General features: G+C 53.2%; 1 protein-coding gene across 7 annotated transcripts in view; it reads left to right on the top strand.

Annotated features, from left to right (window-relative positions):
- The window catches only part of TBC1D22A (TBC1 domain family member 22A), a gene marked incomplete at both ends in the record, with an annotated part of 318925 nt that overhangs the window by 273717 nt on the left and 23747 nt on the right, over positions 1-21461 (top strand). For 6 of the 7 annotated variants that reach the window (XM_080706394.1, XM_080706392.1, XM_080706393.1 and 3 more), the window contains one exon: positions 13739-13834. The exons of the other annotated variant lie outside the window; for it this stretch is intronic. In XM_080706394.1, coding sequence (XP_080562520.1) covers positions 13739-13834 — 96 coding nt within the window. The remainder of the gene's footprint in view (positions 1-13738; positions 13835-21461) is intronic. 7 annotated transcript variants of the gene reach the window in all.

The following is a 21461-nucleotide window of genomic DNA, read 5'->3' as shown; positions in this document are numbered from 1 at the left end:
CGTCCACTAACCTGGTGCATCTCTGATATCTTTGAGAGACCATCACATACTTAAAGATGTTTTGCCATAGTTGTTGTGTTCTTGAGAACCCGTCCTTCCTCCCCAAAGCACCCGCCGCCGTCCCACCTGTCTGGGCTTTGGCTGGTCAGCACGCCCGTCCTGTCCTTGCTGGGAGTGCCGGGGTCCCGGGAGCACACTGGCTCCTGTTCCTGTGCAGTTTTCTTTTGGAGCAGCTGTTGCTATACACAGGCTGGTTTAATAGATAGTTTACTGGAGGTAGTAAAAACCCAGACCCGGAGACTCCGGCGTCTGATCTAATTGGAGTGGGACTGGGCCTCTCTTACCGGTCATTTCCCAGTGCGCCTTGGCTGACATGAGTTGTCTTTCCCTTAACTGGAGACATTTGCGGTTTAAAAAGTGGCCTTGGTTACAGGAAGAGTGCTTCCTTTTGATCTCTGGAATTCTCCATCCCTGGGGTCCTGGCCTTTCTCCAGGGTGAGCACATGAGAAGTGGGCTCTTCAGCAGGCTTGTCTTGTCTTCAGAGCGGGACTGGGGCAGCACGGTGCGTTCCAGTGCAGCCCTGCCCTGCGGCCGGTCTGTCGCTGGCGTTGCAGTCACTGGGCTGCAGCGCCGACACTGCCCCCTCCTGGGGCACGGCAGGCAGAAGCTGTCCTTTCTCCTGGGCGATCAGGTGGTGCCCACCATTGTAGCCTGCCGCCCAGCACGCATGACGGTCCTGCCCTGCCAGGGGAGGCGCAGAGTCCGGAGCGTTCTGCAGCCTTGGACACACTGTTCCTACAACAGTGACAGGGAACGTCGGGAGCTGGCCGCCCTCAAACCTGTGCCAGGAGCCCAAAGCCCGTGCCCGGAGCTTTTCTGAGATGAGTTTTGTCTTCATCCCATCCAGCCAGTGAGAAGTCACAGAGCAAGCCTCCGCTCACCCCGGGCTTTCACATGGTCATATTGCCATGGCTTCTGCAGAGGTGAAAGTTCACCTGTCGGAGTCAGGAATCCTGTGCACTGCCAAGAGTTCAATTGCTGCAAGATGGAGGGGGCCATCTGGGACCTGAGAGGGGGCTGGGAGGAAGAGGGACACAGAGAGAGGAGCCGGATAAGGTCCTGTGTGGTCGCATTTCCAGAGAACCATCGGGTCAGTGCTGTGTTCAGGGCCCCAAGGAAGGTGCTGGGGCCCGTGGGCTGGGGGAGCCACCAGCTGGGTTTAGGGGACAGGAGTGTTCCAGTCATAGGAAGGCAGGCATGAGCTAGACACAGCATCCTCTCTGCTTATAAAAACAAGAAAACCTATAAAGGCTGCAGGTTGGTCCTGGCAGGCCTCACTGGGCATGAGGGCCGCTGCTCATGCTGGCTGGGTTGTGCACTGCAGCTCTGGGGGGCACTGCCACACAGCCTTGGGGGCCCTGGGGAGCCACCCAGGGCTCTCCACCTGCTGCCCCATCTCTTCCAGCGCCTGTCCAGCTCGGGTGTTTGGCGTGGGCTCTGGATTGCGAGGGCCAGGAGCACTGGAAAACTGGGCTGGGAGGCGTAGCGCTGAGTGGACACTGCCCAGGACTCTGGGATCTGATGGGCTGGAGCAGGCAGAAGTGAGGCCAACTGAAAGGGGTGATTAAAACCACCCATGGAGGGGCTAAAACCCAATGGGGTATTGTCCCCAGCCTGAGCTTGGACGGTCTCCAGCCCATCGCAGGCCAGGGAGCAGGGTGGTCCCCTTCCACCATGCGTTGCGTGCCTCCGTCAGAGCAGAGCACCTCTTTACAAATGGTGGGCGGCAGATGACGGCGCAGTCCCTGGGCGGTGGTGAGAGCATTAGCTAAATTAGCTCTGGGCTTCTGCAAGACAACATGTGTGTCTGCCAGGATCCATGGGAGAGTCCTATTTGTCTTCGTTTCCAGTGCTCGGAAAACATCGCCCGGGTTTGCAGGGTGCCTGCAGGAGTCCTTGGGCGGCCTGATTCCGGGTGGCCCCAGCCAACGACTTGTCAAGGAATCATCAGAGCTGCTGTGTTCTTAATTAGTGATTAAGACAGGGTACTATTGAAATGATGGCAAATACAATTTGCCCAAATGTTCTCTTTTGTTGTATTAATCAGAACCGTATTCATCACCCATCAGAATCCTAAAGCCCTCTCCACTCGCTGGTGAGAGCCTTAGGGGCGAGCCAGGACATGAGCTGGCCCCCTCTGGGGCCGCAGGAGGAAGGGGCTGGGAGCAGGGTGGGCGGTGCTTCCTCCAGAGCTGGGCCTCCTGTGGGGGCCTCCCGGATGGATGCTGGCCCAGCTGCTCCAGCCTCACCTGCAGCAGGCCTGGAAGAAAGGCTGGCAGGGCCACAGGCCTATGGGGGGGGGGGGGAATCCCTGGCTTCCAAAGCCATGGGCCCCAGGCTTTGGCTTGTTCTCAGGGGGCTTCAGCAGGGGGTACAGATGAGGGGCAATGTCGAGGGTGCTGATTGGGCAAGACACGGCCCAAATGGCTTGAGGAGGCTGTGGGCCGAGTCTTCCTGAAGGCCCTGGAAGGTTCTTAGCTGACACAGTGCTGGTAAGCCTGGACTATGGCAGGCTCGCTCTCTGCCTAAGTCTGCCACACCCTGGCCACTGAGGTCCCAGGCAAGCCATACTTTCTCCAGAGATGCCCAGGAATCTCAAGGCCAACTCCAGTTGGTAAGGCAGCCGGGTACCCCACCCCAATCTGGAAAGTTTTACACACAGTATGATGTTTTCTGACCGGGCTTCTTGGGATTTCTTCTGGATAGAGAAGGGGGAGCTTACAGTTTGCAGATGATCAGCTCCAGACCCGGGTCCTGAGGTGGGGAGGGCTGCAGGGTACTCCCTGTTGACACCTCTGCTCCACGTGGGTCTTCCCACAAAGCGGACCTGTGTTTTGGCCAGAGGCTTCCACTAGGAGGCCTTTCCAGACTCTGGCTCCCTCCTTTCCCTCCTAGTCTAGAGGAGAGACCGTGATTGGCAGGCCAGGCCTGGGGCGTGGGAAGGAGGAACGGGGAGCGGGGATGGCAGTGGGGCCTGGGTCCCTGAGGCCTGCACGCCCACCTCTGCTCGAGTGGCCCTGTGCCGTGCTGCCTGTGGGTTGGAACTGTGGCTGGCCAGCGCGACTCCTGCAGCCTGGGGTGGTATCTCACAGTGGCAGCCTGCCCCCCATTCAAGCACCTGTGTGAGCGGATGGTGTGAATCGTCTGGGTCAAACTCCATTAAAGCAGAAGCTCCTTTTCCATTTAAGATATGAACTTTTTATTTATGAAGCTGCTATTTCCCTCTAATTTGCCAGGTCACTGAAGACAAACAGTCCACTTCAAGCCTTCCAGACTCTGGTTTTCCTAAGGCTGTTTTTGGTGGCTGCAGCCCGCGCTCCCATCGCTGGCCCGCCGGGTGGTCTGGTGGGGCTGCAGGGCCAAGGTGCCGCCTTGTCTGTTCCCAGGGAGGGCGGCCTGAGGCTGCCGGGCACTCCCGGGTTAAATCAAAGGCTGTTAAGCAAATGAAGAGTGTGCACTGGCTCCGTAGAGAGCTCTCCTTCTGGAATATCCCACAGAGCTTTCCAAGACCTTTTCCCTGCTCAGGATTTGCAGTGCTAATTACCAGGCTCCATTCCTGAGGGCCCGTTCCTCAAGGTCTTAAGGATCCAAGCGTTTTGTGTGTTGCTTGGTCACCTTCAGTATTTAAAGGGAAAGAGCTGTTTCTATAGACACTCGTTGGTGTCAAGCACCGTGAAGGCTCCTGCCAGCCTCTGGAGCTCAGGCAGTGGGGGGGGGGGGGCTTTAGGGAGCATGGGATTTTATTCTGTTGCTAATTTTAGTGTTGGGCTTGGGATAGGAACTACACAGAAGAAGGGGTCATTGACACCCCAGGGCCGGTGGGAGAGAGGACACAGGGCCATGGGCCGTGAGGATGTGGTAGGGGCGGCAGAGAACAGAGACTTTCTGGGAGAAAGGGGGATGTGGTGCTGAGGCAGGCCCAGGCTTGTGTGGCAGCGCACCCCAGGAAGTCTTGCAGAAGCCCACAGTGGCTGGGAAGGGCTGGCATGCCGGGGCAAAGGTGGGATTTGGGCAGGAGGCCGTGGCGGCCTGGATGCCCCGCCATCCTATCCTGTGCTAAGGAGTCTCTCCATCCCAAGTGAGGTGGCCTGGCACGACAGGAGCCATAGGGTGGTAAGAAGCATCTCAGGTACAGTGCCCGCGGCTGGCGGGGCTCGCGCTGTGAAGGCCTCAGTACCTTTGAGTATTGAGCACCTTTGAATACTTAGTTGATGTAAGCGCCAACACAGGCAAAGATTTTAAATGTTAATGATTATATATAATGTTAATGGGTATCATTCTGTGTCACACATCAGACCTCTACTACAAAGCTACCATAGTAATCTGTTTCCGGCTTTTCAAGAGATGAGTTGATTTAAAAGACATTGAAGGGCCAAGGTTGCCATTTCTGGTGGTGTAGGGTGTTATGGTTAAAGCTGTTACGGTTACCGTTTGGGGGTGACTGTTACCGTTTGGGGGAACTGTCCCCAGAGACCTTTGTTAGATCCCTGGAAACAGTTCCCTGAGTTGAGGATAGCTATGCAATAGCCCGGACTCTTGCTGAAGATTGAAAGGAGTTTACTAAAAAGATAGAAATACAGAAGACAGTCAGGGCCCCTGCCATTCAGGACTGGCATGGGGAAGTGCTTTGAATGAAATCACCGAAATACAAAACCCAGAATGGTTTTTATAGACATAAGGCCCTCCATCTTGCTCTACGTTACTCTGACATAGGTCAAATCCATCCCCTTGATTTTCCCACCTAACTCTTAGCTGCCGCCCAGTTCAACGGTCCTCCCATCCTAACTAGATTATCAGTTATTATGTAAACCTGTCTTTAGCATGAGAAAGTCTTAGCGCCCCTTCTCTTTCCACTTGTTAATTGCCTTTATCTAGATTAATTTACATTACAATAGCTGCCTCCTTCTTGGCCAGAACCAGGTCCTTCCACAGGTCTGCCGCTCACCCAATTTTTGAAATATCTTTATTAGTAATCAGAGTGTTCTCAAATCTTCCTAGGCCATTCCCAGTACTGGTACATAGGGGGTTGGGGATCTGCAAGGATCTCTTTCACATCCCACCACCTAAAACACCGTAGGATACTAGTGCCAGTTTTACAAACATTACCATAAAAAAGAGATAGACTATCAGAGACAAAAGGATCTGGAGGACAGTTAAGGGTGGGGGAGCAGCCCCACGCGTCTGGTGTCTGTGAGACTGCTTTCCGAAGCTGCAGCCTGGGTTCAGGGAGCCAGGCACGAGCAGGCGCTATTCTTTGCCATCCTAGGCCTCAGCCAGGAAGGCTAAAGAAAGAGGAAGGAGCACTCCCCCCGGGACGCCCGGCCACCGACCGTCACTCCCCCGAGCTCGGAGACCCCTTCCATATATTCGGCCTAAAAAGTTGTAAGTTGCAAGTGTAGCTTAAAGTCGTTGGGGGTAATAGCGAGCTGGGGTTCAGCAGAAGCAAATGCACCCCACTCTCAAAGAAAGCCATCTTTGATTCAAGCTTTAGAGAATTCACACAGATCGTAGTCCAAGAAATAGAGGCCCCTGAAAGGAAGAGAGGGAGCAAGTGTGAGCCCCAAGGGGAAAGAGCCAGTGGGGAGCACCACACGCCTGCAGGGCCCACGGAGATGGCCGGTTTCACAGCCTTTCAGATGTGCCAGGAAATGAGTTCAGTATGTACAAAGTTATAAAAAGAAAGATGTGAGTGAAAGAAAGAGAAGGGAACTCTCACAGTTTGTGAGACAGGTCTGAAAAAAAGAACCAGGCTTCAGACTGAACAGATGAATTAACCGGACATCGTGAGCATGTGTAAGGAGCTAAGAGGGATTCGAGGAAAGTGCTCTCCTCGAGAGGTAAGAGGGGAGAGCATGACAGGCGTGGTAGAAGGAGAGGAGTGCAGAGAGAGAGACCTGGAGCCCACATGGAGTTGTGGGGAATGGGGGGGGTGGCGAGGTTTGGTGGCTGGCGAAGGACGCAGGTGCCAAGGCTGATGGGAGCAGCGCCCTGCTCTCCAGAGCAGGAAAGCCTGCCAGGTCTCCAGGAAACCGTGAACCATCGAAGACAACGGAAGGTTCAAAAGCAGCCAGAGAGAAGAGTCAGATCCCCAGGAAGGAACAGCAGGCAGGGGCACCGCTGAGCAGCGGACAGCAGAATGCCTGAGAGCCACCCTTCAAGACAGCCCACTTGGGTTGTTCCTGCCGCACAAAGGCCTCTTGAGAGGAGAATGATGGTCCAAACTAGCAGGCTACGAGCAGGAGAGCCTCTCATCACAGGGACTTCTAGAGACTGAATTTCTAGAAGGGGTAATGATTTCAGAAAAAAGGTCTAGATTCAAGAAGAGACAATGAGGGGGAGAAAGGTCAAGTCACGAATAAACAAGCACTGATATGTAAAAGCTGAGAATATCTGAGTCTGTAACATTGAAACCCTCAGGGTAGTGCTAAGATCTTGGGAGCATTAACATGCAGCTAGGGAGGATGAGACCTCTGTATGTCTGGGTATGCCTGTAATCGAAGTCATCTTAATTTCTTGTGTTGTTTGGAGGAGAAAAAGGCAACGATTCACTTAAGCCACTAAGTTAAATATACATGTTATAGAAATAGTTGAGTAACTTCAGGATTAACTGGAGGTGAGGCATTAGAGAGAGGAAAAGTGAATCAGTCCACATCTAGGCGAGAAAGAAGAGAGAAAAAGTAGAACAATTGAAACCATCAGAGTTAGAGCGTGCAAACGAGCGTGAGCCTGTTGGGATCTCAGGGTCGGGCTCAGCTGTCAGGGAGGGACCTGACTGGACTTTCCCAAACCCATCACTTTGCTTGTTATGAGAGAGAGATAAGGATACAGGCAATATAGATAAGGATACAGGCAATGTAGATTTCAGCAAAGAATGAAAACAAATGTGTATGTGCCTGACATAACCCAAAGCTACCACCAAAAATCAGAAAGGGAAAGTTTCAAAACATTATTTTCAGTGTCGTAAAAAAAAAAAAAAAAAAAAAAAAAACTATGAACTTCTTAGGCAAAATCCAGGAAGAGATGAGCCCTAAAAACTCTAAATATGGTTGAGCTCAGAAAATACCTGGACCAGTGGCAAGATGCGCCAGGACCCCAAGGTGGAAGGCTCAGAGTGCTAATTTGCTCACTCCCCTAAACTGGGTGGTGGCAAAGCAACTCCAGTAATAATAATGATAAAAATCCCAGCCAGCTCTCTGGGAGAAATTGACAAACTGGGACTGAAATTAATATAGAAATACGAAAGACTTGGAGGAGCCAAAACTTTGTAAACGAACAAACGAAGACTAACACTTCCTGCTTTTTGTTTTTTTCTTTTGTGATACTGGAGCTGGAACCCAGGGGCACTCTACCTCCGAGCTACTCCCCCAGCCCTATTTTCTATTCTTTATTTTGAAACAGGGGCTCTCTGAGTTGCAAAGGGCCTCACTAGGTAGCTGAGGCTGTCTGCGGACTGTGATCTCCTGTCTTGGTCTTTCGGATGCTGGAATTCCAAGTGTGCACCACCACGCCCGTCTCACTACCTGCCTTTTAACTCAGTGGAGAAACTTAGCTATGATATGAAAGCATGATTCATAAAAGAGTAAGTTAATCAATTGAATTTCATTAATATTAAAACATATATTCTTCAAAAGTTAGCTGTTAAAAGAATGAAAAGACACATTATAGACTGTAAGAAAATATTAACAAAGCACGCATCTGGTAAAAAATTTAATATGTAGAATATATGCAATAACTCTTAAAAACTCGCGAAACAACTGAATAAAAACCCCAACACCAAAGAATGTCAGATTAGCACATGAAAAGACATTCAAAGTCCTAGTCATTAGGGAAATGCAAATTTGTAAATTAAAACCATAATGAGACAGTTCAATAAGATTGTAAAATAAGGGGAAAATAAAGACTGGCCGTCTCAGATGCGGGCCACAATGGGATGACATCTGGGCGCATCCACTGCTGGTGGGAATATTACTTGGTGCAGCCACTTTGGAACATTGCCTGGCAGTTTCTTCAAAAGTGAAACATCAGCAGGCTGAGACAGGAGGATCGCGGTTCGGGGACAGCCTCAGCTACTTAGTGAGGCCCTCTGCAACTCAGTGAGACCCGGTTTCAAAATAAACAATAAAAAATAGGGCAGGGGGTGTAGCTCGGAGGTCAAATGCCTCTGGACCCACAGACCCGCAAAAAAAAAAAAAAAAAGTGAAACATACCTCAGCCAGGTATGGTGTTGCACACTTGTAATCCCAGTACTTGGGAGGCTGAAACAGGAGGATTGCAGGTTCGAGGACAGCCTCAGCAACTTAGTGAGACTTTCAGCAACCTAGCAAGACTGTTTCAAAAGAAAAACTTTAAAAAAATAGGGCTGGGGATGTAGCTCAGAGGTCCCCAGTACCACAAAAAAGAAAAAGAAAAAGAAGGTGAAACATACATCTGCCTTACGATCTTGCTGATTAGCTCCCAGGTGCTTAAGTAGAATGAAAGCATATGTCCATTAAAGATTTGTACACCGATGCTGATAGCATCTGCCCAAAGCTGGGAACAACTCAACACCCATCCACAGGTCAATGGATGGACCAGTTGTGGTAAATCCATTCAGTGGAGCACACTCAGCATCTACAAGGAATGAACCGGTGGTACATGCTGTCTCCGGCCACGCTCAAAACAATAATGCCCACTGAAGGGAGCTGGGGGGCAGAAAACGCCATCTCTGCTCTGCAGTTCCATTGCTATGAAAGCGTAGGAAATGGACACTGACAGATGACAAAGGAGGTCGTGGGTCACCTGGACACTGGGCGGGAGGGAGGACTTACAAACGGGCACCTTCAGAGGCGAGAGATGATGTTTCAGTGTGTGTACGTGGCCGCACTTATCAGATTACAGACTATGAACATGTGACATATGGTCGTTACACTACAGCAAAGCTGTCTAAAACATCACCCAACGAAACCTGGTACGTCGTTTTAATCTATAGCACCCGCTCGCCATCTGTCAGTGCACACTTCTGCTCGAGACAAATATTATTTGACATTGATAGTATTCAGTATACCAGGAAGGTAAAACAATTTTGAATTTGTATGTCCCTAATAACATAGCTTACAAATATATAAAACAACATTTTTCAAAACCAGCAGGAGAAAGTAAATAAATCCACTCTCATAACAGGAGTGGGGTTTTTTTTTTCCCCCTTGGGTCTGGGGTTGGAACCCAGAGGCATTCGAACTCCGAGCTACACCCCCTGCCCTATTATTTGTTCTTTACTTTGAAACCGGGTCTCACTGAGTTGCAGGGGGCCTCAGTAAGTAGCCGAGGCTGTCCATGAATCCCGAATGCTGGGGTTACAAGTATGCGCCACCACGCCTGGCTGGGAGGTTTTTTTTGTTTTGTTTTTTTGTTTTTACTATGTTTCTTGGTCATTGGAAGCTCATAAGCAAATGAGAAAGAAAACCAGGACTTATGGGAGATTTGAGTAATATTATTGATTAAGTTTATTTCAGGGATAGCTATAGAACACTATATCCAAGAACTCTAGAATACATGTTCTTGAAACAACATAAACCTAGTAATATCAGGTACTTATATGCTGTTTATTGCGTTCCAGGCACTATCCTTAGTACTTTATATTGCTTAATTTATTTAATCTTCTTAACATTTACAAATGAGAAAACCACGGCACAGGGAGTCCGGGTATGTGTCACAGCCGACAGCTCAGTGTCAGGCGCAGAGTGGGACTGAACACAAGCACTGGCTCAGGGCTCCTCTTCTCCATCCCTCCCAATACCGCCTCATGGAACGTGTGACATCGGTTGCATTCTTCCCCCAAACCAGATCTGAATCACCTTAAAGAATTGGAGTCATGCAAATCCCATCCTCGTATGACACAGTTAAGATTCAAATGAAATAACCCCACACAGCTAAACAAAACAATGAGCCATGCGTGTCTACAGATGCTTAAAACATGCTAATACGTAATCTACATTCCAGTCAAGGAAACCATAAAAGGAAGCGGAGCACTCTCAGAAGTCAGTGATAACAGATTCTTTAGGACTAGAATGTGGCTAAGCTGGGCTTTAGCAGGACACTGGAGCTGAGCACAGTGGCCTCTGGGATCCCAGGTACTCCTGAGGCCGGGGCAGGAGGCTTGCCAGTTACTGGCTAGCCTGGGCAGCTTAGGTAAACCTTGTCTTTCCTCTCTCTCTCTCTCTCTCTCTCTCTCTCTCTCTCTCTCTCTTTCTTTCTTCCTTTCGGTGGTACTGGGGTTCCTGGAAGCCCTTCTACCTCCGGGCTACACTCCCAGACCTATATTTACATTTTTATTTGGAAACAGGGTCTCGTGGCTGGCTTCGAACCTGCGCGATCCTCCTGTCTCTGCCTCCCAAGCGTGGGGATGACAAGCGTGCGCCACCACGCCCGGCTCTTTCTTTTTTTTAAAGAGCTTGAGGTGTTGTGAGTGTGGCTCAGTGGAAGAGCGCTTGCCTTTCATGAGTGAGACCCTAGGTTCCATACCCAGTACAAAAGGAAAAAAAAAAAAGGGAGGGAGGGAGGAAGGAAGGAAATTGATGGACTTAATAATTGCTTATATCAGAAATGAAGACAAGCCAAACCATAAAGAGCCAGTCATCTATCTTAAGTTAGAATAGGAACTGAAAAAGGTAAGTAGAAACTGCTCTACTTTCATATGTTTGAAAGTAATCCACAATAAAGAAATAAAACGAGAAACAAAATCAGTAGCAGAAAGGAAATGATAAATATAATAGCAAAATTAAGGAAGTCCTGATCATCAGAATCAAAATAAAACTGACCAGCCTGTCATGTGGTTTATTAAGCCGATCCAGACATGGCCGTGCACGCTTGCGATCCCAGTCCTTAGAGGGTGAGGCAAGAGGATTGCAAGCTCACAGCCAGCCTCAGGAATTTAGTGAGGTCCTGTGCAACTTAATGAGACCCTGTCTCAAAATAAAAAGAATAAAAGCAGGCTTTGGCTATAACTCAGAGGTAGGGAGCCCCTGGGTTCCATCTGCAGTAACACACAGTAAGTTATTAAGTAAGTAAATAAATAAATAAGCTGATTGGAGCGGCCCCGGAAAGTGGTGTTAACTGCCATCGGGTTATTACTGCAAACGCAGCAGAGATTTCAAGGAAAATAGAATTTTATGAACAAATTAAAAAACTTAAATGGCAAATTCCTGCAAAAACTACAGTGCCCCAAATCGTTTTATAACCGTACAGAAATTAAATCAGGACTAAAAATCTTCACACAAAGAAAACATCAGGGCCTTTTGTTTTACATGGAATTTCCAGCCAGCATTCAAAGGACACACATCCCAAGCCCGTCCAGCTCTGTGGACGATGGAAAGGAGGGAAGAGGCAGTCCTAGCCTGCAGCTGAGCCCAAGAGTTTAAGAAAGGCAGCCAGGTGCAGCGGCACACCTGCAATCCCAGTACTTGGGAAGCTGGAACAGGAGGATCACAGGTTCAAGGCCGGCCTCAGCAATTTAGCAAGACCTTATTTCAAAAATAAAAAAGGGCTGGGATGTACCTCAGAGCTAGAATGTCTATGAGTCCAATTCTTTGTGTGAACGGAAAGGGAAGGAGAGAGGAGGAGGAAGAGGAGGAAAGGGAGGGAAGGAAAGAAAGAAAAAAAAAGAAATGATAGAGGCCAGATGTGCAAATATGAAGACCGGGATCCCGCGTGAAGTCTTAGCAAACAGGACTGAGCCTTGATTAGAAACACAGCACTGAGACCAAATCAAGTCCTTCCGGGAATGCAAGGTTGGCGCAGCACTAGGAGAACCAAGGTACTCATTAGCCCACCACATCAACATACGAAGGCGGTGGTCTAGCATCCAGGTGGTGCAGGAAGCCACCTGGTCAAATTCTGTAGCTGTCTAGTGAGTCGTGGGTAGGCAGGACCTTCTTAGGTGAGGGTGAGGATCTCGGGAGCCACAGTTGGTGCTGCTAAAGTCCTTCGTACGAACAACTTTGGGTCCAAAGTTACTTTTTAATATCAGGGCCAGCCGAGGAGGAGCCAGGCAGTTCTGTCCTTCTGCAGCAGCGCCTTTCTTTTATTGAGGGTTTAAACAAAGCAAACAGCAAGGAAGTCACGAGTTAAATTTTGGATTACAAGTTAAGTTTTAGGGAGATAGTCACGAGCTAGGTTTAGGGCAGTGGCGATCACAAGCTAAGTTTAGAGAGGAGAAGGTAACATTTCAGGGACAGTAGGAACTCATCTACGTCCACCTCCCAGTCCCATCTCATCCAAGGAAGTCTATGTGCTTGCAAACAATTTCCACTTGGCATGTACTATGTACTTATGGTGTGGTCTGAAATGGTGACCTTGTTGTGTGGGTTAAGATGGCTCCCAGCAGGTGAGCAAACATCTGGCTGGTTGCTAATGCCCTGGCCTGCCTTCCTGCCTGCTGGGTGACTTCGACATCACTGAGTCCACACGCATCCCAGTGCCCATCCTAATGGACCCTTGTGCAGCACGGCTCGCGTTTACCCCGCTCCTTGGCTGCTCTGCAGGCTTTCAGGCCTCAGCATCCACTTCCGGCCTGGACTACGGTCACCCCTACCCTGGTGTCCAAGGCCCAGCTGTCTCCTCTGCTCGGCGGCCCCACCACCAAGCAGTGTTCCCCACCACCTTGCTCTTTTGCGGCCCTGTGGGTCTCCTCCGTGTTTCTGGAACATTCTCAGGCATCTCTGACCTCAGCGGCCTCAGGGTTTTTACTGGAAACTTGGAAGCCCATGGCTTCCCCTCAATGTCTCTGTAGGCGACTGACCACTGTGTTGAGATCACAGCCCACCCAGCACACGAGCACTCCTGCCGCTTCCTCCCCCTCCCTCACTGTATTTTTCCAAATTGTGCCACCTGTTTTATTTATTTACTTGATAAACCAGTGACAGGAATTATATAGGTGTCACGTGGACATAGCAGGATTGTGGACATGGCGCCCAGGACTAGAGGGCACCCCCGGTCTCAGCCATGGGCAGTGGGGGCCAGCGCTAATGTGGGAGCACTGGGGACACAGGATGGAGCACAGTCCTCACGGGAGGTGTGCGGCCCAGAGGGAGGTGAGCGTGGTCTCCAGGACGTCAGGGGTCCTGGGTTTCCAGAAGTTAGTAGGTGAGGAGGGCTGGGAGGAGGGGCATGGGCTGGGTGGTGACTGGAGCAGGCGCGTGCCTCCTTCCTGCCCCTCAGCGGCTCCCTGTTAAAGCCTGTGGAAGAACCAGGACTTCCGTGTGGCCTCCTCCCCACGCCGGCTCTGCCACTCGGCCGGGTGCCCTGGGCCAGCGCCCCACTTCTCAGCTTCCTTCCTGTGCCCCTCATCGCGGGGAGCGGGTGCTGTGTCTGGCGTGGAGCGAGCGCTCGCTGAATCCGCCTTTTATTAGCGTCGGCTATTATCCACGCACGAGAAGAAAATGAACAACTATTCTTGACATTGCCTAAAGCTCGGGCTGCTATTCCATCCTATTTATCAGGCTGCTGGTACGTAAAGAGAAAATGGTGTTTATTTTAATGAGACGCGGATTTTGAAATTAAGCCATTAAGTAAAAGTGAGCAGGTTGCCGGCCGCTTTGGTCTCCCTGAACCCTGACTAGCTAAACCGAGCCGCGCGATAGCTGCGCCGTTATGCTGATGGCGCGGCGCGTTAACATCTCTCCCCGGTGCTTTCCCTTTCAGTCTGAACCCGAGGGCTTCTCTCGCTTCCACTTGTACGTCTGTGCTGCTTTTCTCGTGAGATGGAGGAAAGAGATACTGGAAGAAAGAGATTTCCAAGTAAGTACACATCCTTTCAGAGCCCTGAGTTTGATTTTGTGCTGGGAGAGGTTTCTGAGATCTCCATTCGCGGGGGTGGTGGGGACTTGGTGAGGTCAGGTTGCTGGTCACCGCTGACCCCCAGCCGCTGGGGACTGGTCCTGCCCTGGATGGAGCTGGGGACGCCTGCGGCAGGGGGTGTACACTCCCCTGCACCGTGAGCTAGTGAGTGTATGACAAGACCCCACGAACCCTCCCTGCGCCTGTGTGTGTCCTCGCGACGTGACCCTGGAGGGACTAGTGTGACCTCCGGCTCCAGAACCTTCTCCACAGCACTGGACTGTGACGCGTCGTGGCGGTGCTGGGGTCCCCTCTGCCTGGCAGCTGGGTGGCCGTGAGATCTGGACAGGACGTGTCACGTGCCCTTTCCGAGCCAGGTTCCTTGGTGACCCAGCAGGAGAGCCGTATTCGAACCCATCTATCAGAGGCCTTTGGTGAACACACATCTGCGTCCCTGTGTACCACCCAGGGAACTCCACGTGGACTGAGTCCCCGGCCCCTGGCCCGTAGAGCTGCTCTGAGTGGTGGCCCCAGCACCCTGTGGTCGCTGACCCATGGCGGGGCACTGTCCACCAGTACCTGGTATAGGCGGGAAGTCTTCCTGCCCAGCACCCACCCAGCAGAGGGGCCCAGTGCCCAATGGTCCTCTCTGGGAAGGGGTGGGGGGCTGGGCTCTGCACTGACAGTTGGGGTCACTGCTCCGCCTCACCCCACACTCTAAGGCAGTTGTCTCCTCGTGGGGCTGGAGCCTCTGCACCCCGCTCTGGGCAGCCCCTGGTGTGCGTGTGCGTATGCGTGTGTGTGTGTGTGTGCGTGTGCGTGTGCATGTGTGTGCGTGTGTATGTGTGTGTGTGTGTGCGTGTGCGTGTGTATGTTTGTGCGTGTGTGTGTGCGCGTGTGTGTGTGCGTGTGCGGCACCACCCCTCCCTAGGGGTGTTTGCACTCTAGTGAACTGACTTCAGCAGCACTGCAGTGGTGCCTCTATTATTCTGTTTGTTCCCAGTAGGCCGGGCCGCTCTGGCCCCCAACAAGGAGGCACAAAGTGGACGAGAGGCAGGCCGGCATGGGCAGCCCGGGCAGCCTTGCTCTTGTTAGCAAATGTGCAGAGGTGTTGTGTGCCCTGGGGAGGAGGCAGGCCTCAGCCCCCTGGGGTGCAGGACAGAAGGAAGGAGCGGCCACTAAGCCCCAGGAGCCTCCTACAGGGGCCCGGGGCTCTGTAGTCCAGTGTAGCCAACTGGACTTGGGAGACAGAGACACCAGTGCGCGTGCGCCCGCCGCCACTTTCCCTGCGCTCTGGAGAGCTGCAGCTGGTTACGTCTGGCTGCGCAGCGCACTGCTGTAAGGAGCGGTGCAGCTCGGACGGCTGGTTAGAATATTCTGCCCTCCTTGTCTGAGGCCTGGCCTGAGCGGGGCGCAGGGCGTGAGCGCCCCCTGGACTGATGTGCTGCCCAAGTCACTTCTAAGGAAAAAAAAGCAAGTCACAGTGGTCGTGTTACCACTGAGTTGTGGGTAGTAAAGTTGCAGATATTTTTATTTTCTTATTTGAACTTTTTCCCCCTCCTTTCTACTATGTGAAAGTGGTTTCCTCGCCAAGGTATTGCCTGCTTAAAGGGTGACCACTGTCATGTGGGGATACCATGGGAGTAGAGGCTGTTTATGAGGCTCACACTTGGGCTGGTGTCAGAGATGCGGGACTCGTAGTCCTTCTCCCTTCCTCTGGGATGCCAGGGCAGGAGTCCCTCAGCATCTGCCCTTCAGCACACACGTGTGTGCATGGGCGCATATGCACAGAGCATGCTGTGCAGTCCCAAGGCAAGGCATGTGCCCAGCTCACTTGAGAACCAGTGCCATGGGCCCTGCTGTGCAGTGGACACTGTATTCCTGGCTTGCAGAGGAGGGCTTAGTGGTGGGGACAGGACGGGATCCGCCGGGGACAGAGGGGTGGCACCAGGAGGGAGGGAGTGGGATGGCTCTGGAGTGCACATGCGCTGGTACCATCCCTGAGATGAGGCCTCTTGATCCACTGGCCCAGCCCAGGAATGACCCAGCTCCACACCTCACTGCCCTGGCCAGGTATCCTCAGCATCATCTGCATCCCCTCTGCAGAGGAGATGGCTGGCGGTCATTCTTAAATACCCCTGCAGGACTTGTGTGCACACCAGACCTTCAAGCCGCCTCCTGGCTGGCTGCCCTGGTGCCTGGGGCTCAGCCCGTCCTCACAGGCCTGCTGGGATACCTTGCCTAGCCCCTGACCCACACTCAGGAGCTGCCCAAATGCTCTTTGGCAAAGAAAAAAAAAAAAAAACAGGAAAGGTGATTTAATTGCAAAGAAGACAACCATAACAACAAAAGCATCGAGCTTTGTGGAGACCACAGCACCTCAGGGTATCGAGACAGGGAGGCGGCCTCCTTCCCTGCCCAGCTTCTGCCCCACGGGCTGCTGCACAGGTGCGTGGAGACCACACTCTCTGCAGACTCTCATTCACTTCTTGAGAAACCCCAAAGCAGTACTCCTTAGCAGGAGCCCGTGGCTCTTTGGACATCTGGGTCCCCATAATTAAAAGTTGCAGGCGGCTCTCAGGATCGATCGCAGCTTTGGAGTTATTCCTAGAGGGAGACGGGAGACAGCACTTGCTGAGGGACGCGTCCACCTCTGGCTCCTCTCACTGGAGGAGCAGTGTTACTCATGGCCACGAGGTCTCAGCCACCCGGAGGCCGAGGAGAGCCCTGTACTCCCGGCCCTTCCTCTAGGCAGGAAGCCAGGGAGCTTCCATTGCTTTCAGGGTGATACTTCCTCCCCTCTGTCCAGGAGAGTGTAGACTTGCATTTGGGGTACCCCCTCTGTGAAGCCCTTGGGGCCTCTGCTATATGCCAGGCTCTCGCTGCGAGTCCCTGAGCCAGGGCCTCCCGTGCAGCGCCGCAGGGCTGGGTGGTTTTGTGCACTCCAGTCCTGACCTATGCACCTGCTTTGGCTTGGGGTTCCAGCTCTCAGTGGGCAGGGCCACTGCTGTCCTGACACACAGCCTGGGCCCAGTTGATCATTCAGGCGTGTCATCCCGCCTGCTGGGTGGTCGGAGGGCTGTGAGCCAGGGTCCTGCCCTGGGCGGGCTAATTTGGCGATGCTGAGTAGCCCCTGAGGGTTAATGGCTTTCTGTGGGTTTGTATTTCACCCAGTGTTCATTTGAAGCGGCAAATGTCACGAAATGCCAAAGTAAAGATCAGTCGTCTCCTTCTTTTTCATCCCCAGCATTTTAAAGACAAAATTGGGTCAATTGAAAACTAATCTGGAGAGTGGGCAGCGGTGCGGTCCTGTGGGCAGCTGCACCGTGTGGGTTGTGTGGCGGCTCTCTGTGGCCGCATACTGCAGTAGCCACCTGAGCCTTCCTCGATGGGACCTCCCAGGCCAGACCCTGGCTACCACGTTCTAACGTGGCACTGTGAGACTCATGGAAAGGAGATAGTCGGGACTGCCTGTGCCTGCCAGGGTGGTGGCAGACACACTCCCAGCCAGAAGGCGCTCTTGCGGGAGCCAGGAGGCGAGGAGGGGCCTCTGGTCCAGGAGGAGAGGGCAGTGCTGCAGCGCCTGCAGGCCCCAGCCCGCCAAGGCCGCAGCCTCGCAGAAGAGGGCAGGCCAGTGGGCTGTGGGTGAGGGGCAGTGGTGTGCAGGGCCGGGAGGGCCTCCTGGGAGGAGAGGAGTGAGCTGAGCAAACCTCACAGAAGAGCACCTGGAGCCTGCCACGTGCCCAAGGCCCGCGCCGCCCGCCCCGGCCAGCCCTGCAGACCCACACACCTCGTGGCCACCGACTGCAGGCGGAGCTTCTGCCCCAGGGCCCAGAGCCATGTGGGGTGTAGGACACTGGATTAAAGGCAGGAGGCTGGAGCGGCCATCCGAGGAGTCCATCTTGGAAGGGGTTGGACCCAGCTTGGGAGTGTAGCTGGGAGGAGTGGGCGGCCGGACGGAGGCTCTGTGGGGAGGGGCTTGCAGAGGTGTGGCCTTGAGTTGAGCCCCACCAAGGCGTGCAGAGGGGTGTGGAGGCCAGGAGCCATGGCCACGGGCTGGGCGCGGGCTTTGCTTCCTGCTAAGGAGCAGTGCTTTTCAGTACTGGCAAGGAGCCTGGGTGAATTTGGAATTAGAGTTGAGACAGGCCGGCTGTCCAAGAGCAGCTGGGGACGAACGCGGAAGGGCAGGCGGGTGGAGACTTGGGGACAGAGAAGGACCCCAGCTGCCTCCCTCCCAGCCAGGCAGTAGAAGGGGAATGGGGTGAGAAGGGCCTCTGGACAGAGGAACGGTCAGGTGCAGCATGGAGGGCGGGGGCCAGTGTCAGCTGGACTCGCTGGGGAGGGGCCAGGCCTCTGGAGGCGGCAGGGCTGAGTCGCCCTGGCACCCGGTGAGCAGGAACCGCGGCTCAGAGCGCTCTTCCTTTCTAGTCCACACGTGTAAATACCAGCGGCAGTGTTCTCTTCAGACTTGGGAAGCGGGCCCTCCTTATGAAGTGGTCCCGCTCATTATGCTAATGACGGCAGGGTTTGACGGCTGGGGTCATTTCTGAGTGGAGCGGAGCCGGAGCCGAGGCCGCAGAGTTTAATAGCAACTTTCTTATCAGAATAATTGATGAAAGGTTCAAGATGAGACGGGAGGAGAGATGAAAGGAACGAGGTCGGCCAAAAAGGCCCCGTTGGCCCTCGAGGATCTTAGGCCCCAGGAGAGTAATGAGGCCGATTTTTATGCAGTTCAATTAAAGCAAGAAAAACGTGAGCTGTACTAAAAGAGGAACTTCCTGCGGCATAGAGAAGTGACTTGGCAGGAGGAACTGTGGTGAGGTCGTGCCTTTCAGCTCGCCCGGCCCAAGGGCACTGTGGCATGGGAGCTGCCCGCCAATCGCACAGAGGGTGAGGGCCATCACTGGGCCCAGGGCAGAGGAAGACCAGTGCCTTCTCAGAAAGAGGGCCCTTCCAGGCAAGCAGAGCACAGGCTTCATGACAGCCCTGCCCACCATTCCTCGGCCCCTGCTGTGCGTGAGCGCCCCACCTGCAGCCTGGCAGCAGCAGGGCCTCACAACACCGCCCCACAGAGTGCCCGGCATTGTGCTGGCCCCGGGTGAGCTCAGGCCCTTGGGTGAGGATGGGAGCACCACCGGCAGCTTCGCGCTGTGGAGTGGAGCCCACTTCCCAGAAGGGCATGCCCAGGGCCCTTGACTCTAGACTGTGCTCTCAGGCGGAGTCGCTTTGTCCTGCCTGGACTGGGCAGCCGAGGCGGCCTCCCCTGCCCCAGAGGCGCCGGGATCCAGGCAGGACAGGTGCTCGGAGCTTCTGGTTCTTCACACACAGAGACACAGACATAGACACATGCATGTAGCCACATGCACCCACACATGCAAGTGCACACATGATGCACACACATGCTTACATGCTTACATGCAGGGACACACACGGCACACAGTATACAGGCACATGCACATGCACACACACACAAGTGCACACAATGTACACACGCATGCGTACACAGGAATACACAGCACGAGTATACAGGCACATGCATGTATATATACTCCCACACATGCAAGTGCACACACAACACGCACACATACTTACATGCAGGGACACACACGGCACACAGTATACAGGCACATGCACATGCACACACACACAAGTGCACACAATGTACACACGCATGCGTACACACAGGAATACACAGCACGAGTATACAGGCACATGCATGTATATATATTCCCACACATGCAAGTGCACACACATCACGCACACATACTTACATGCAGGGACACACACAGCACACAGTATACAGGCACATACATGTATGCACATGCACATATACATACATGGACACATATATGCATGTATGCACAAACTATAGAGTCTCTCAGTAGATAAGACAGGGAAAATTGACTGATTTTTTCTTTTTTTAATCCCTGGAAAACAAACTGTTTGCAAATGGGGAATTCTTGCTTAGACATTCATACAGAAAACTGCTCTGCCTCATCTCGGATTTGCCTAGATTTCTTTTGGAAAGACGGCCCTGCTCCTGTTATTTTGGGGCGCGTCCCCATCGGGTGGTGCGTGGCCTTTGCATGTGGCCGGCTGGCTCGTCCCCTGTTGTGAGGGAAGTGGCCCAGGTCGTGTGCACAGAGGACAGCGCTTCGGGCTCCTGCGGACGTGGTGGAGTGGCAGCGTGGCCGTCCTGGTTCTGCCTGTCCTGGTGGGCAGAGCTGGCACTCCTCTATCTTCACCTTTTTTTTTTTGGTGGTACTGGGATTCCTGGAAACCCTTCTACCTCTGGGCTACACTCCCAGACACATATTTTTTTTATAGTTTTATTTGGAAACAGTTTCTTAAGCCAGTGAGGCTGGCTTTGAACCTGTGTGATCCTACTGTCTCCGCCCCCCAAGCGCGGGGATTACACGTGTGCGCCACCACGCCTGGCTGTCTTCACCTTTGCCCCAGAGCCACCTGGGCCCAGCCTCAGGGAGGCTGGCCTCAGGGAACTGGGCCTCCCCAGCCTGCCCATCCTGTACCCCGCATCCTCCTTTTTATATTCTTAAAAGCATTCCACTTATTTACAGATGTTCTCCTGAGATCGTGCCTCTTCAGTTAGGGTGAGCCTCGCGTCTCCCTGGCTCCTCAAGTCTTCTCACTCAGCCCCATCTCTCATCATCACACATGATTTTCATAGATGAGTTTCTCCTGGGGTAAGGTTAAGGGCAGAAGTTTTGGGAGATCTTAGACCCTCTTCACGTTTCCCCACTTGGCACCACCTCCCAGCGGGGAGGCCCCGCACAGCCTGTGCAGGTGGAGGGACGGGGGAGAAGCCGGCCTGCCTTCCCTCCGGAATAGCTCCCTTCCAGGGCGAGATGAGGGGTCGCTGGATTCCAGGTTTGCTGCAATCATTTTCCCTTTAAGAACTGAGATCATAGGGCAGTTTTCAAAGAAAGAAATGGAAGTCTGCACGAGGCTGCGGAAAATCGATTTTCGTCCCATGGCTGCGCTCAGACATACCTAGATATGTTATTAAATCATCCCTCTCGGAGATGGTTTCACTTGCTCCGGGTCAGAGCGGCTGGAGCTTGGGCCATGCGCCTGCGGCTGGGGCTGCGCCGTCCACAGTTGCCCAGACGCCTGAGCGTGAGGGCATGTCGGCTCTGCTCTGCGGTGCTCCAGTGTTGGCGGGCCCCAAAACCACCAGAAGGGCCTGCTGAGTGAGGCCATGTGGGGCAAAGAAGTGTGACCATGGAGCCAGGCCTGGTGGCACACGCCTGTCATCCACGTTGACTGGAGGCAGAGACAGGAGGATCACAAGTTCAAGGCCAGCTTGGGCAACTTAATGAGATCCTGCCTCAAAATAAAAAGGATCGAGGTGGTAGTTCAGTGGTAGACTCCCCCTTGGTTCAATCCCCAGCACTGCCAAAAAAAAAGAAAAAAGAAAAAGAAATGTGACCATCAACCTAAGTAAAACCAGTGCTCATTCTGCTGACGTTTCCTTGGCGTTCGGAGCCCTGCGTGTGTGCCCGGCCCCTCCCGCGTGGAGCTGGGCTTGCGTCTCACACACCTCTTCACCTGGGTGGCCAGGTCCGAA

Source organism: Muscardinus avellanarius (genome assembly GCF_963383645.1).
Source record: "Muscardinus avellanarius genome assembly, chromosome: 11".
In the NCBI taxonomy this organism is placed as follows: Eukaryota; Metazoa; Chordata; class Mammalia; order Rodentia; family Gliridae; genus Muscardinus; species Muscardinus avellanarius.
Note: the sequence above shows the minus strand (reverse complement) of the source record. Positions and strands in the feature narration are given on the sequence as shown.